This window comes from Myotis brandtii, unplaced genomic scaffold (genome assembly GCF_000412655.1).
Source record: "Myotis brandtii unplaced genomic scaffold, ASM41265v1 scaffold754, whole genome shotgun sequence".
NCBI classification, from domain to species: domain Eukaryota; kingdom Metazoa; phylum Chordata; class Mammalia; order Chiroptera; family Vespertilionidae; genus Myotis; species Myotis brandtii.
The window spans coordinates 1,020,175-1,033,896 of NW_005371012.1; the positions used below are offsets into that span (position 1 = coordinate 1,020,175).

Below are 13,722 nucleotides of genomic sequence, written 5' to 3' on the forward strand. Positions count from 1 at the left end.
TGAGGCTTGGGCAAGTGACTGGATCTAGCCAGAAGCCTTCTTGGCATATTCTGGGAAAGATTTCCTCCCTGATGAGAGAGACTTGAGGGGAATCCCGGCCCCCCTCCTTTGTGCCTTGGGCCTTTTCCTGTGAGGATGCGATGTGTGGAACTGCAGCAGCCATGTTGTGATCAGGAGGGGAAGGCCAAGAGAATGCAGAGAAGCCAGCCCAAAGGCTTTCTGAGGCACTGAATCAAGCTTTTTGATTTCCTATTAAGTGAGAAGGGAAAAAATCTATTCTTTAAATCTCTGTTAGTACAGTGTCCTGTTACTTGCAGCTCCAAATACCCTGACTGGTAGGAGTAAGTTCATCCATTTTACAGAGGAGAAAACTGGGGCAAACACAATACGTCCCAGAGTTAGCAAGTAACCGGTACATTTATTGAGCACCTACTATGTGCCGACACTGAGCTACATTATCTCATCTAATCCGCCCCCCCGAATACATCACTATATAAGTTTAAGGCATATAGCATAATGGTTTAACTTACATATATTGTGAAATGATTACCACAATAACTTTAGTTGGCTTGCAGCACCTCATATAAATACAATAAAAAGAACAAGTGCTTTCCTTTCAATGAGAACTCTTAGGATTGACTCTTTTAACAACTTTCCTGTGTATCACACATCAGTGTTGACATAGTCATGCTGTATATTACATTCTCAGTACTTATTTATCTTGTACAAAAGTTTGTACCTTTTGACCACCTTTCTTCAATCATTTAATTCTTGTAATCACCCTGCAAGGGTGAGTATTATTAGCCCATTCTGTCAGGCCTAACAGTTAGGTTTGAATCAGTCCTAACTGTTACACATTTAGAATCCCTCCACCTCTCGGTTACTGTCCTGGTTTCCCCGATGACTCCATCAGCCTCCTCACTGGCCTCCTCCTGCCTCTAAACTCTTTCCCCATAGAATCCTTGAAGCCCTTCAAGGCCAAAGCCTGGGCTCTTAAGTCTGCTATTAGAATTTTAAATATACATCTAATGCATGTGCTAGATATTGACAAAGGCAGATATTAACACTGTAATTCAAACTGTCACTCTTTTGCTCCCATGACACCCCATCTGTCTGCTATTACAACCAGTCAGGTGTGTACCCTCCCCTTAATTGTAAGCACCAGGAGGGCAGGAGCCAGGCCTTGCTCTTCTGTTTTATCTACAGCAAGCATGTCAAACTCGCGGCCCGTGGGCCGCATGCAGCCCACAACAAATATTTTTGCGGTCCAGCCAATATAACAGGATGTAAAAAACGTTTTAATAAAAATTTCATAATTTAATTTTTACAATATCCTGTTATACATAATTATTAATAACGAACTACAACGTTCGCTAATGACTGATTACTATAATCGTGTTGCATTTGTTTCCCTTATGCACCTTATGCTCAGGCGCACCATTTCTCTCCACTAATACTAGCAGCGAATATTTTAGCAGCCGCATTAGTCTTGTACTGACTTGTTTGGTGTGCGCAACAGGAAATATTTCGCTTTCGGAGAATAAGAAAAATAGGTTTATTTGCGTTATGCTTATTAATTTGTGCAGTTATTCAGTGTCTGGCAAGTTAATGTTCAAGAAAAAAATATTAATTTTATTAAAATGTTCTATTATTTCATGTTGATTATTCATTTATTTCAGCCCTTTGTATTCAGCATGTCTCTATCGAAATAAACCTACGTTTCTACGAAAATTGAAGCTTTTGTTTTTTTTTGCGGCCCACATGAACTTACACCTTGTTTATTTGGCCCGTGTTAGCCTTTGAGTTTGACATGCTTGAACAGGGTCTTGTGGTACACACAGCACACAGGAGGAGTTCAGTAAGTGCATGTCACCTGAATGAATAAATATCTCATTTCCCCATTAAACTGTGTCATACCTGAGGGCAGGGATTCTGTCTGCCTTGTTCATCTATACCTTCCATGTACTTCAAATGATGGCTGGCACACAGTAGGTGCTCAGAAAATGGTTGGTGAAGGTATGCGTGAGTGAGCGCTGAATGAGATGTCATATTCCCCTATCAGGCTGTGAGCGCCTTAAAGGCAAGGACAATGACTTTCTCCTTTTTTTAGGGCCCCACAATACATTGCAGGCTGCTTGGTGCCTCTGAGGAAGCAGGACCTTCCCTCTGTGGGACAATAGCACTCACCTTTGCTCAGGTTCTGGAAATAGCTGGGACAGGGATATGCCACAGAGGGCGGCATAGGCAAAGCGGTTGGCCTCGGACAACTCCCGGCCCGTGGGCAGATGTGGGTCCCCCTCCACAGCTGGCTCGGCCTCCTGAGGCAGCCTGGGGCTGGATCTGTCCCACGTGGCCATTTCCGGTCCTGCAGGAAGAAATCCCAGTGAGCAATGCATCCGGGGGTAGGCAAAGGTTACTTAATGGGACACAAAAATTATCAACCCTGAGAGAAAAGATTGATAAGTCAGCCTCATTAAAATGAAGAACTTCATCATCTTCAAGAAAGTGAAGACATACCAAACACTAGTAGGAGATATTTTCAATTTAGAGGCTGCGGTAATTGTGCTAATTACCCAAGACGGTGTTTTATTAGGCTGATCTCTAGGGAGGCCCACATTGGTTTTTAGTTCAAGATTAAACAACCTTGCCCGGCTGGTGTGATTCAGTTGGTTGAGCGTCGACCCATGAACCATGAGGTCAGTGGTTGGATTGCCGGTCAGGGCGCATGCCCGGGTTGTGGGCTTGATCCTCATCAGGGGCTTGCAGGAGACAGCTGATCAATGTTTCTCTCTCTTAGATGTTTCTATCTCTCTCTCCCTCTTTCTCTAAAAATCAATAAAAACATATTTTTAAAAAAGAATAGCCCTGACTGGTTTGGCTCAGTGGATAAAGTGTCGGCCTGAGAGCTGAATGGTCCCAGGTTCGATTCCAGTCAAAGGCATGTACCTTGGTTGCAGGCACATCCCCAGGAGAGGGTGTGCAGGAGGCAGCTGATCGATGTTTCTCTCTCATCAATGTTTCTAACTCTCTATCCCTCTCCCTTCCTCTCTGTAAAAAATCAATAAAATATATTTTTTTAAAAAAGAATAAACAACCTTCTAATCAGAGAAGCATGAGCTGGCCTGCTTCTAACCACAAGGGAGAGGGGTATATACAGGGGGCAAAAGTAGGTTTACAGTCATGAGCACTCGAAACTCAGAGTTTATTTGGTACTATTATTTAATAATTATTGTACTATTTTATATATGAACAACTGTAACTCCCCTCTCCGCCCCCCCCGCCCCCTGCCACCCCGGACTTAGTGCACAAAAAGCTCTGCTCAGGCCAAATACATTCATTCATTCAACAAAACACTCCTGAAGCCCTATAATCCGTCCTCTCCACAGTAGCCCAAGTGGCCTTTTTTTCATATACAACAATCCTGTCACTCGCCTGCTTAAAAGCCTCCGAAGGCTTCCCGTGCACCAAGATGAGTACCGATCCCCTTCGGATGGCCTACAACACCCTGTGTGAGAGGCTCTGCCTGCCCCTGACCTTCTCATGCCCCCCACACCCGGCTTGTTCACTACACTACAGCCACACTGGCTGTCTTTCTGCTCTTCGAACACCCACACTGGTCTCCTTCCAGGCCTTTGCACTTGCCATTCCCCCGGCCTGGGACACTCCTCCCCTGACCTTGACATCCTTCTGGCCTCAGCCCGAATGTCTTCAGGCTAAAGTACTTCTGTCCCTCTCTCCCAGCATCCTGTCTACTTTTATAATACTTAGTTCTATCTGAAATAATATATTTTTAAACTATTCTGTTTGTGTACATAGTTACTTATGTATACAAACAGAATATCTGCTTCTCAAAGCAGACCCCTGCTTCACGGGTGTACCCCAGATTTTGGAGCAGGCCCTGAATATTATAGGCATTCAATAACTACTTGCTGGATGAATGAAGAAGGATATCTGATATATGATGTCCTGTTCTGGGCCTTGGGGCACATCAGGGGACAAAACTGACAAATTCCCTGCTCTCAAGGGGCTTATGTCCTGGTGGGACACAGGCAATAATACATAATGATAACCATAATTTAAATAACTTGCCCAAGATTACATAGCTAGTAAGTGGTGGAATCAAAATTTGCATTTGAGTGGTCTGTTTATAGGATCCATGCCCTTAACAGTCAAACAAATAATCAGTAAACATTCGGTCAGGAAGTGATCATGGGGGCGGGGTACAATAAGGCAGTGAGGGGGATATGAAGTGATGGGCAGGAGGGAAGTGACTGTGGTATGCAGATGACAGGTGCCATTCCAGCAGAGGCTGCAGGGAGTAAAGGGGACAGCCCTGCAGATGGGTGGGAGAGTAATCCAGGTGAAGAAACAGGACAGTAGAAGAGACAGACAAGTAAACAGACGACGACAAATCAGCAGAATAAATGTTGTGAAGGAGGAAATACATATAGAGGGGTAAAAAGAAGGGGACTGGAACATAGAATTGGCTTCCTGGAGAAGGTGGTGTCAGACAGGGGTGGGGTGGGGTTAGCAGGAAGAACATGTTCTGGGCAGAGGGGACAGCACATGAGGGCAGCTGACCCAGGGGTAGAAGGGAGGAAATGCTTTTTAAGAATCATGAAGATGCGCAGCGCAGCCAGGGTTTGAACGAGTGGGCGTGGAGGGGTAGACGAGGTTGGAGGGGATGCTGCCGGGGCCACACCCTGGCCGACCGAGTTCTCCCAGCTAAGGAGTCAGACTTAATTGTAAGGCCACGGCCATGCGGGGAGCTGTGAGGATATGCAGGACCTCCCCATACTATTTTTACGACTGCCTGTAGTCTATAATTATTTTAAAATAAAAAGTTAAAAAAATAAAAAGCAGTGGGGTGTCCCTATAGAACTTGAAAGACCTTTTCTTAAGGTCTAAGTAAACTAAAAATAAAAATTCACCACCTCCCAGAATTAACCAGTTAGTTAATTTAATAAACATGTATCGCCCTATTATGTGCCAGGACTGTCCTGCATGCTGGGGACACAGCGGGGACTAAGACAGACAGACAACAACCCTCCATCACGGAGCTACATTCTGGTGGGGCAGACAACAATGTGTAAACTCAGAACATTTACAATAAGACCATTTAAAACAATGATGAGGGGTCTGAAGGGACAGAAACCTTAGATCAGGGGTCCTCAAACTACGGCCCGTGGGCCACATGCAAATATAAATATTGTATTTGTTCCCGTTTTGTTTTTTTACTTCAAAATAAGATATGTGCAGTGTGCATAGGAATTTGTTCATAGTTTTTTTAAAAACTATAGTCCGGCCCTCCAACGGTCTGAGGGACAGTGAACTGGCCCCTGTTTAAAAAGTTTGAGGACCCCTGCCTTAGATAATATTTACCCAGATTTCAAGAAACAACTGTGGGCCTTCCCTCCAGGTCTCAAAACCGCTGTCAGCTTCTGAATGGTTCTTCTGGGAAATATGCAAATTGTCCTGGAGGCGCAAACCAGAAAAACCAGCCTGCGGTCCACAGGGTGTGGAGTCTGGAGGCCTATGGGAGACGGGGATCCGGTTCCCCAGGCTCAGGAAGCCTTGCTACTACTTTCCTCTGGGCCTTTGCCCCCCAGGTCTCGCTACCTGGGATGCCTTTCTCAGTAGGGCTGCAGGCAGCCCTGGACTTTGCTGGAACTGTCTGTTCTAACTCCTCGTGCCCTGAGCTGTGGTTGCTGCACTAACTCCTTGGTTAGCCTGGAAGTAGAGGGCAGGCACCTGATCCCTCCATTCCCATGCCCAACCCTTATCTGCCACAGACTGAGTGATCAGAAAATGCCTCCTACGTGAATGAATGAATGAATGAATGAACTAGTTTTGGGGGCTTAAGCAAGAGCTAGATTTTCCTGGTTATCTCTCTCCTATTCTTACCCTCCCATTGAGCATCAGATGAAGGACAGAGATGGAACAAGGGCCAAGTGTCTGGAATGACCCAGGGATGTCCCAGAACCCCAAACCCAGGGTTCCCCAAAGCTTCAAATAACCTGAACTTCATCCTAACGGCCTGTTTTCATTCCAAGGAACTAGAATATTATTTTCTGCCTCTTTAAGCCTCCGGAGGGTTTTTAGTAAGTTATCAGTGATAACACCCTTCCCCTGGATGTTCACCTTCTATGGGGCATGGGAATGTGCCTGTACCACGCCCTACAAACTCAGAGAATCAAGCTATGAGTCCAACCATCTTAAAAAGTGCAGAGAAGAAAAATGGCTGGGAGAATATCCTCTAAAATTATTTCCCAAGTTGAGATGCCAGAGACTTCTCTGGATTCCCCAACTTTCTGCCATTTATATGCACTACTTTTGAACTTAGGAGAAAATTAAAATTATTTTGTTTATGTCTCTATCCATAGGCGAGGGGACTGTTAAGAGTTGCATCGGGATGGTGACAGTGGCTGTCTCTAAGCAGGGGGAAGGATTGATGCTGGATTATTTTAAATTTTCCTTTTACGTTTCTGCTTTATGAATTTTTAATCATGAATACGTACTGATTTTAAAATCAGAAAAAAAATAGACACGATTTTAAATTATAATAGGGTGTGCTGCTACAGGCTCCTACTGGCTGGTGAGAAGTGAGGCTAGTGCCTGGAAACGGGTCACGACGGGAGCATTGACACCACAGAAATTGGCAATTGTTACCAATGAGGGATTTTATTTTTCAGAGAGGTGGTGAAGAGCATGCCACTGTCTATATGATACAATTCCAGTTATGTTTTTAAAAAATGTTTCATGGAGCAAGAAGATCACAAGGAAATACATCAGAATGTTCATGATCATTGTCTCTCAGTGGTAGGGCTGTGGGACAAGAAGTAACTGGTTTTTGTTCTTTCCATTTTTCTGTATTTTTAACACTTTCTGTCACAAGCTTATTGGTGCTTTTATCATAGAAAAAATAGCTTTAATTAAAAATGGCAATTCTATTCTTGATCTCAGATAGTCCTGGCCCTGTGCGGACTAGCCAAGCCTTGGAGGGCTGAGGTCACAGTTACTAGTAAGTCCCATTCCTCTGACCAACAGGTTTTGTTATCAACAAAAAGGATAAGGATTGGCAGGACAGACAGGAATTTCCAGCCATCCACGATGGTGGGATGGAGGTGCCCAGGGTTCCAACTCTATGGACTGTCCAGTCAGATGGGCTGGGCCCCAAACTATTCCAGCTGTGGGAGTGTGTGGCAGTTGTGGGGTAAGGGGATGTGCCAACTGAACTGCATACTGGTCCTCAGGGGCCTCTGCCCCTTGGTCTGATCAGGATACGGTCACCGAGACACCAAGGCCTGCACTTGACCCAGAAGAGCCCTGACTCTCAGGGAAACAACAAAGACACAGTGAGAAGAGCAAGCGAACACTGACCCGTGGCCAGACTGCAGACCAGCTATGGGATGGACAGGGACTACTCTGTATAGGACCTTGTTCTGATGCCCTACGACTATGATTTTTGCCAGTCACATTACCCGTCACCAAAGAAAACATTGGCTGCATTATTTCTGTCAGTAGTGGGGGTAGACAGACATTCCACAAATACCTATCCTTAGTCTGCAAGCACCCACATTAAGTGTTCAGCCAGTGTTTGTTGACTAACACCATAAACAATACGTGGGGTTTCTTCTCAGGAAGATGAAAAATTCTGAAGTCAGCATCGAGGAGAAAATCAAATATGATGAATATCATCCTTGAAAATCTTTTAAATCGCCCTCAAAGCCCCATGACCTGGGTCCTTAGAAGATCACATGCAAGAATAAATTACTTTTGTTTTTCTTACATGCTACACTGATGGCCTTTATTTTACTTTTTTTGAACTTAGAGCAGCCAGTGAAGGCCAAGGTCAAATTTGATGTGCCTGTGCCTATGTGTATGTGTTGTTCTCTTTCTCGTTTCTGGTTAACTGCATTTTTAAATGCGTCTGCAGTACAATAAAACGAGCATTTCTACTAGAGAGATGGCTACAGTGTCGCAGGAAGGCCGAGAACTAATTGTCTAATTGTTCTGGAGCCAAGGAGAAGGAAAAGCATCTAGTTGAAGAAATCCTTTATAAAAAAATAGAGCTATAGCACTGATTTCAGCCAGAAACTCCGAAGACTGTAGATCAAAGTTCACACACACACACACACACACACACACACACACACACGAGATGGTCTCAGAATGGAGGATTCGAGGCAGGCCCAGTTTACTCCCCATTCCCCTTGCCAGCAATTTGGGAGAGAAACCCATTCATTCCATACCTCTATCTGGAAGTTAAGTTGGAAGCCACTGGTAAATGCAGGATCTCAGGAGGTCTCCATGGCAACAGATCCAACAGAAAAGAACCCAGAGGGTTTTGGACAATCCCACTACAGACCAGAAGAAAAAAGGAATGTTGGCACAAAAAGTTCCCATCCCAGCCTCACTCAGCAATGTGGAGGACGGGCGGGGTGCTGGGGTGACAGGATGCCACCAGGGTGGGTACCCAGGCTCCATAACATTTTGTCCCCATTTATCATGTGCCTTCTTCCCCGACACACACAAGCTGCCATCATCTCTCTGGCAGGAGCCTCCACCCCAGTCTCCCACTTCTTTTTGCCCTCACCCCTAGCTATCCACCACACAGCACCCAGCCTGAAGTCAGATCACGCCCCTTCTCTGCTACAAACCTCCGACTCCCTCCTCAACCCTGGGCCACTGCAATCTGCCCTCCTTCTTCTGTCCCCTTCGCTCATTCTGCTCCAGTGACACCACCCCTGGGCCACTGCAATCTGCCCTCCTTCTGTCCCCTTCGCTCATTCTGCTCCAGTGACACCACCCTGGATCCCATCAGGCACATTCCCACCTCAAGGCCTTTGCCTTGGCTGTTCCCTCTGCTGGGTATACTCTTCCCCCAGATAACCACATGGCCAACTTCCTTACCCCCCTCCGGCCTTGGCTCAAATCTCACAGCTCACTGAAGCTACCCTGTCCCAGCCTCTCATCCCAGGCCCTTTTACCTGGCTCCTTGCTTGCTCCGGAACACACATCACTGTCTGACACACTATGTCATTTACTTGTTTATGTTTATGGCTTATTGTCTACCTCCCTCTGCCCACATGTAAGCACACAAACATTTGTTGAATGAATAGTGGTTTCCACTTGGGATAATTAAAAAATAATTCAAGAGGCAAATCTGCCTGGGAAGCCAGGGAGAGAAATGGCACTGTCTATAATGGTCCATTTGACTCCCTGGTTTTCAACCTGTTCCATAGGGCTCCAGGGACTTCTCTTACTCCGGTGGGCAAGAGGAAATACAGTGGGGAGCCCTCAACACCCTGCCTTCAAATTATAACCGTAAATAATTCCTGGGTGTCGACCTCAGAAAATTGACAGCAGGGTCTCAAAAAGGGTGTACAGCAGGGTGTACAAATACGTTCACAGCAGCATTATTAACAATAGCTGAAAGATGGAAGCAACCCAAGTGTCCATCAATGGATGAATGGGCAAACAAAATGTGTTCTCTATATACAATGGAACATTACTCAGCCTTAAAAAAGGAAAGGACTTTCTGACATATTACAACATGGGTAAAATTTGAGGACATTTTACTGAGTGGAATCAGCCAGTCACAAAAAAGACAAATACTCTATGATTCCACTTATATGAGGGACTCAGTCAAAATCAGTAGGGGCAGGAAGTAGAATGGTGGTTACCACAGGCAGGAGGGAGGGGATGGGGAGTTGTTGTTTAATGGGTAGGGAGTCTCAAATCTGCAAGTTGAAAAGATCTAGAGATTGTTTGCACAACAATGTGAATATACTAACGCTAACTACTGAATTATACACTTAAAAATTGGTTAAGACTGAATTTTATGCTCTGTGTATTTTAATCACAATTAAAATTTTTAAAAAAAATATTTTTTAATTTCAGAGAGGAAGGGAGAAAGAGATAAAAAATCAATGATGAGAATCATTGATCGGCTGCCTCCTGTACGCCCCCTACTGGGAATCAAGCCTGCAACCCGGGCATGTGCCCTGACTGGGAATGGAACCATGACCTCCTGGTTCATAGATCAATGCTCAACCACTAAGCCATGCCGGCCGGGCAATAACAATTAAATTTTTAAAATTAAAAATCATAACAGCAAATACTTAGTAAATGTTAGTCATGTGCCACCTCTTTTCACACATCATCTTGTTTTCTCCTAAAAATCCTACAGTGTAGGTGTTATTATCTCCAGTTTACAGATGCAGACAGAGAGGCCCTGAGAAATGAAGGTCAAGGTCATGGGACATGTGATGTGGAATTTAGACTTGTGTCTGGGTCTTAGGCCTAAGGCAGCCATCTTAACTATGATGCTACACTGCTTCTCTTTGGCCAAGTGGCCAGAAAGATTTCAAACACAATTTGAAAACCACCAAATTGGATGTATCTCAGTAGCTCGCATCTGTCCACAGGCTAACATCTCATTTTTCAGCCAGCCCCAACCATCTCTGTGATGGGCCTAATCTGCCTTTTCACCTTTATTTTCCTTTACTCCCCTTCTTCCAGCCAGCTGTGAGCCAAACTGAGCCAGCCACTGCTTCCAGCCCATGCTGGGTTTCCCACCTCGGGCCTCAGCTCGTGCTGTTTTTCCTGCGTGTAGATCCTCATGTCCAAATGGTGCCCTTTTCCAAAAGCAGTCTAATAATAAAATCCGTGAATATTTCCAGTGGGTTTACTCTCATGACCCCATGTCAGCCTCACAACAACCTTACGAGGAAGACTACCACTGTACCCATTTTACAGATGAGAAGACTGAGGCTCAGAGGTGCAGGCCGCACGGCTAGCAAATGGTAGTACCAGGATGTAGCCCCCAGGCTTGTGCGACTTCAAACCCAGGTTCTTCCCCACTTTACTGAAGGGGCGCAGGTACTGCCATGAGACTTAGTGGATTTGTCCAGCTAAAGTGGGGCCTGCCACCTCGGAAGCCCCTGAGGCTTCGTCTGGGCCACCCCACCTCCTCTCGGGTTTAATGACTGGTGGCTTCTGTGCCTGTTCCCATGACTAGGAGGGTGAGGGTGGCAGTGGATGATGCTGGGACATCTGGACTTCCCCTGACTCCCCAGCAGAGCTCTCTTGGTACTCATTTGGGTCTAAAACAGGGGGCACCACCACTTCCCCTCCCCCAGAGATAGGTGACTTTTCTTTACGGAATTTGCCACCACTTGATGATGAATTACAGCTCGTTGGTGGTCTCCCTCCCTCCCGAGGGAAAGCTTCATGAGGGCAGTGGCTTTTGTATCATGTTCCCGGATGTATCCTGGAACAGTGCCTGGAGAGTAGGTGAAAGATCGAATGAATAAACACCTGCCCCCACAACTAAGAAATAACTTCATTATTATTTTTTGCTGAAGGACAATACAGTTTTGTTTATTTGGTTTGGTAATCCTCACCCGATAGCAGGTACCACCACTTCCCCTCCCCCAGAGACAGGTGACTTTTCTTTATGGACTTTGCCACCACTTGATGATGGATTACAGCTCTTTGGTGGTCTGTCTCCCTCCTGAGGGAAAGCTTCATGAGGGCAGTGGCTTTTGCATCATGTTCCCGGATGTATCCTGGAACAGTGCCTGGAGAGTAGGTGAAAGATCGAATGAATGAACACCTGCCCCCACAACTAAGAAATAACTTCATTATTATTTTTTGCTGAAGGACAATACAGTTTTGTTTATTTGGTTTGGTAATCCTCACCCGAGGATATTTTCCCCCCACTGATTTTTAGGGACAGTGGAAGGGATTGGGAGAGGGAAACATCAATGTGAGAGAAATACATCGATTGGTTGCTTTCTACACGAGCCCCGACCAGAGCCTGGGCTGGGGAAGAGCCTGCAACCTAGATACATGCCCTTGACCAGAATCGAACCCGGGACCCTACGCTCTAAACACTGAGTCAAAGCAGTTAGGGCAATACAGTTTTATATAAAGTGAGGTCCCTATATTTGCTCAAGAGCTACCCCTAAAGGTAGATTTCATTACTGAGCATCCCTCTAAGCGAACTTGGACCAGCCCCAGAAGGCCTGGGGGCTATGGTCCAGGTGGAGTACAGGGTACAGGCAGAAATTACTCCTAGTGAAGACTCCATAAATCCACCTGAGCTAAACCTCCCACGTATGTCCCTGGGACGTCTTGTGACCTGCGGTACTAGTGTAGTTTGGACTCAGATCTGAAGGATGAGGAGGTGTTAACTAGGAAAAGTGAGACAGGGAGGAGGAGTGGTCTAGACGAGCATGGGCAAAGGCTCGGGGGAGGAAGGGGGCCGTGTGCCTCAAGCACAGAGGGCCATTGATAACGTGCTCTGAGACAGGCTGGAGGAGGCCCAGCGTAGGTGGGGCCCAGGCTGTGTAGAGCCTTGTGGTCCATGCTAAGGCTTTTGTTCTTCACCCTAAGAAAATGCGCAGCTGCAGCAGGGTTTCACACAGAGGATGGTACAATCAGATCCAGCGGAGGGTAGTTAACTGGAAAGAGCATTGGCCCTAGCCAGTTTGGATCAGTGGATAGAGTGTCGGCCCGCGTGGACTGAAGGGTCCAGGGTTCGAATCTGGTCAAGAACACATACCTTGGTTGCAGGTTCCCCGGCCCTGGTTGGGGTGCATGCAGGAGGCAACCAATCGGTGGGTATCTCTCACATTGATGTTTCTCTTTGTCTCTCCCTCTCCCTTCCACTCTCTCTAAAAATCAATGAAAAAATATCCTTGGGTAAGGATTAACAACAACAAAAACACAAACTATAAAAAATAATTTAAAAAAATTAAAAAAAAGTGGTTTGGACCCACTCCAACCCTCCTCTGCCCACTATCCCACATCCCAAGGCAGCGGTGACCCCATCTCATCTGAGGCCCCAGTTTACAACGTACAACAGTCCTCTCAGGTCCCACATGTGCAGGCCCAGGTGGCTGAGCAACCACTGTCACCTGGTGGTACCAGGGCAGGGACAGCTGGGTTCAGGCAGAGAAATTCTGCAGGCTCAGACCTCGATAAGCTTCACATGCTGAGCTATGTCACCTAGTCAGTCACCTGCGCCCCTCCAACCGCTCCTGGGCCTTAGGCCTAAAACACAAAAAGGCTCCGCGAGCGGCAGACACTGCACAGGGCTCTTTGTGGCTCCTTCCATCCTCATGACAACCTCGGAGACAGGCATTTTACAAATGAGGGCACTGTCCAAGAGGACTCAGTGAGGAAGCCACAGAGCTGGGACCTGAGCCCACATCTGTCTGATGCTGCACGCAGGACTGTCAGGGTTGCAAATGCTAACGTGCTGTGATGTGAGCATTCCACTTCTAGTGCCGGGCGGCCTCCTCGCCTGGAACTCAGCCACCCCCATCGCTGCCTCTTACATCTTCTTACTGAGAGCAGAAACAGGTTATCCACAGGGTTCCTAGAGCCTCTAAAGCCGCGGTCGCCAACCGGTGGTCCGTGGACCACTGGTGGTCCTTGAGGTCAGAAAGGTTGGTGACCGCTGCTCTAAAGAAACACCCTAGCCCTGACCGGTTTGGCTCAGTGGATAGAGCGTCGGCCTGCGGACTGAAGGGTCCCAGGTTCGATTCCAGTCAAGGGCATGTACCTGGGTTGTGGGCACATCCCCAGTGGGGGATGTGCAGGAGGCAGCTGATCGATGTTTCTCTCACATCGATGTTTCTAACTCTCTATCCCTCTCCCTTCCTCTCTGTAAAAAATCAATAAAATATATTTTAAAAAATAATAAATAAA

General features: G+C 46.4%; 1 protein-coding gene across 1 annotated transcript in view; it reads right to left on the reverse strand.

Moving 5' to 3' along the window:
- The window catches only part of TMCO4 (transmembrane and coiled-coil domains 4), an 82,945-nt gene that overhangs the window by 67,858 nt on the left and 1,365 nt on the right, over positions 1-13,722 (reverse strand). The window contains exons 2-3 of the mRNA XM_005883035.2: positions 8,253-8,360; positions 2,188-2,365 (exon numbers count right to left, since the gene is read on the reverse strand). Coding sequence (XP_005883097.1) covers positions 2,188-2,357 — 170 coding nt within the window. The 5' untranslated portion in view covers positions 2,358-2,365; positions 8,253-8,360. The remainder of the gene's footprint in view (positions 1-2,187; positions 2,366-8,252; positions 8,361-13,722) is intronic.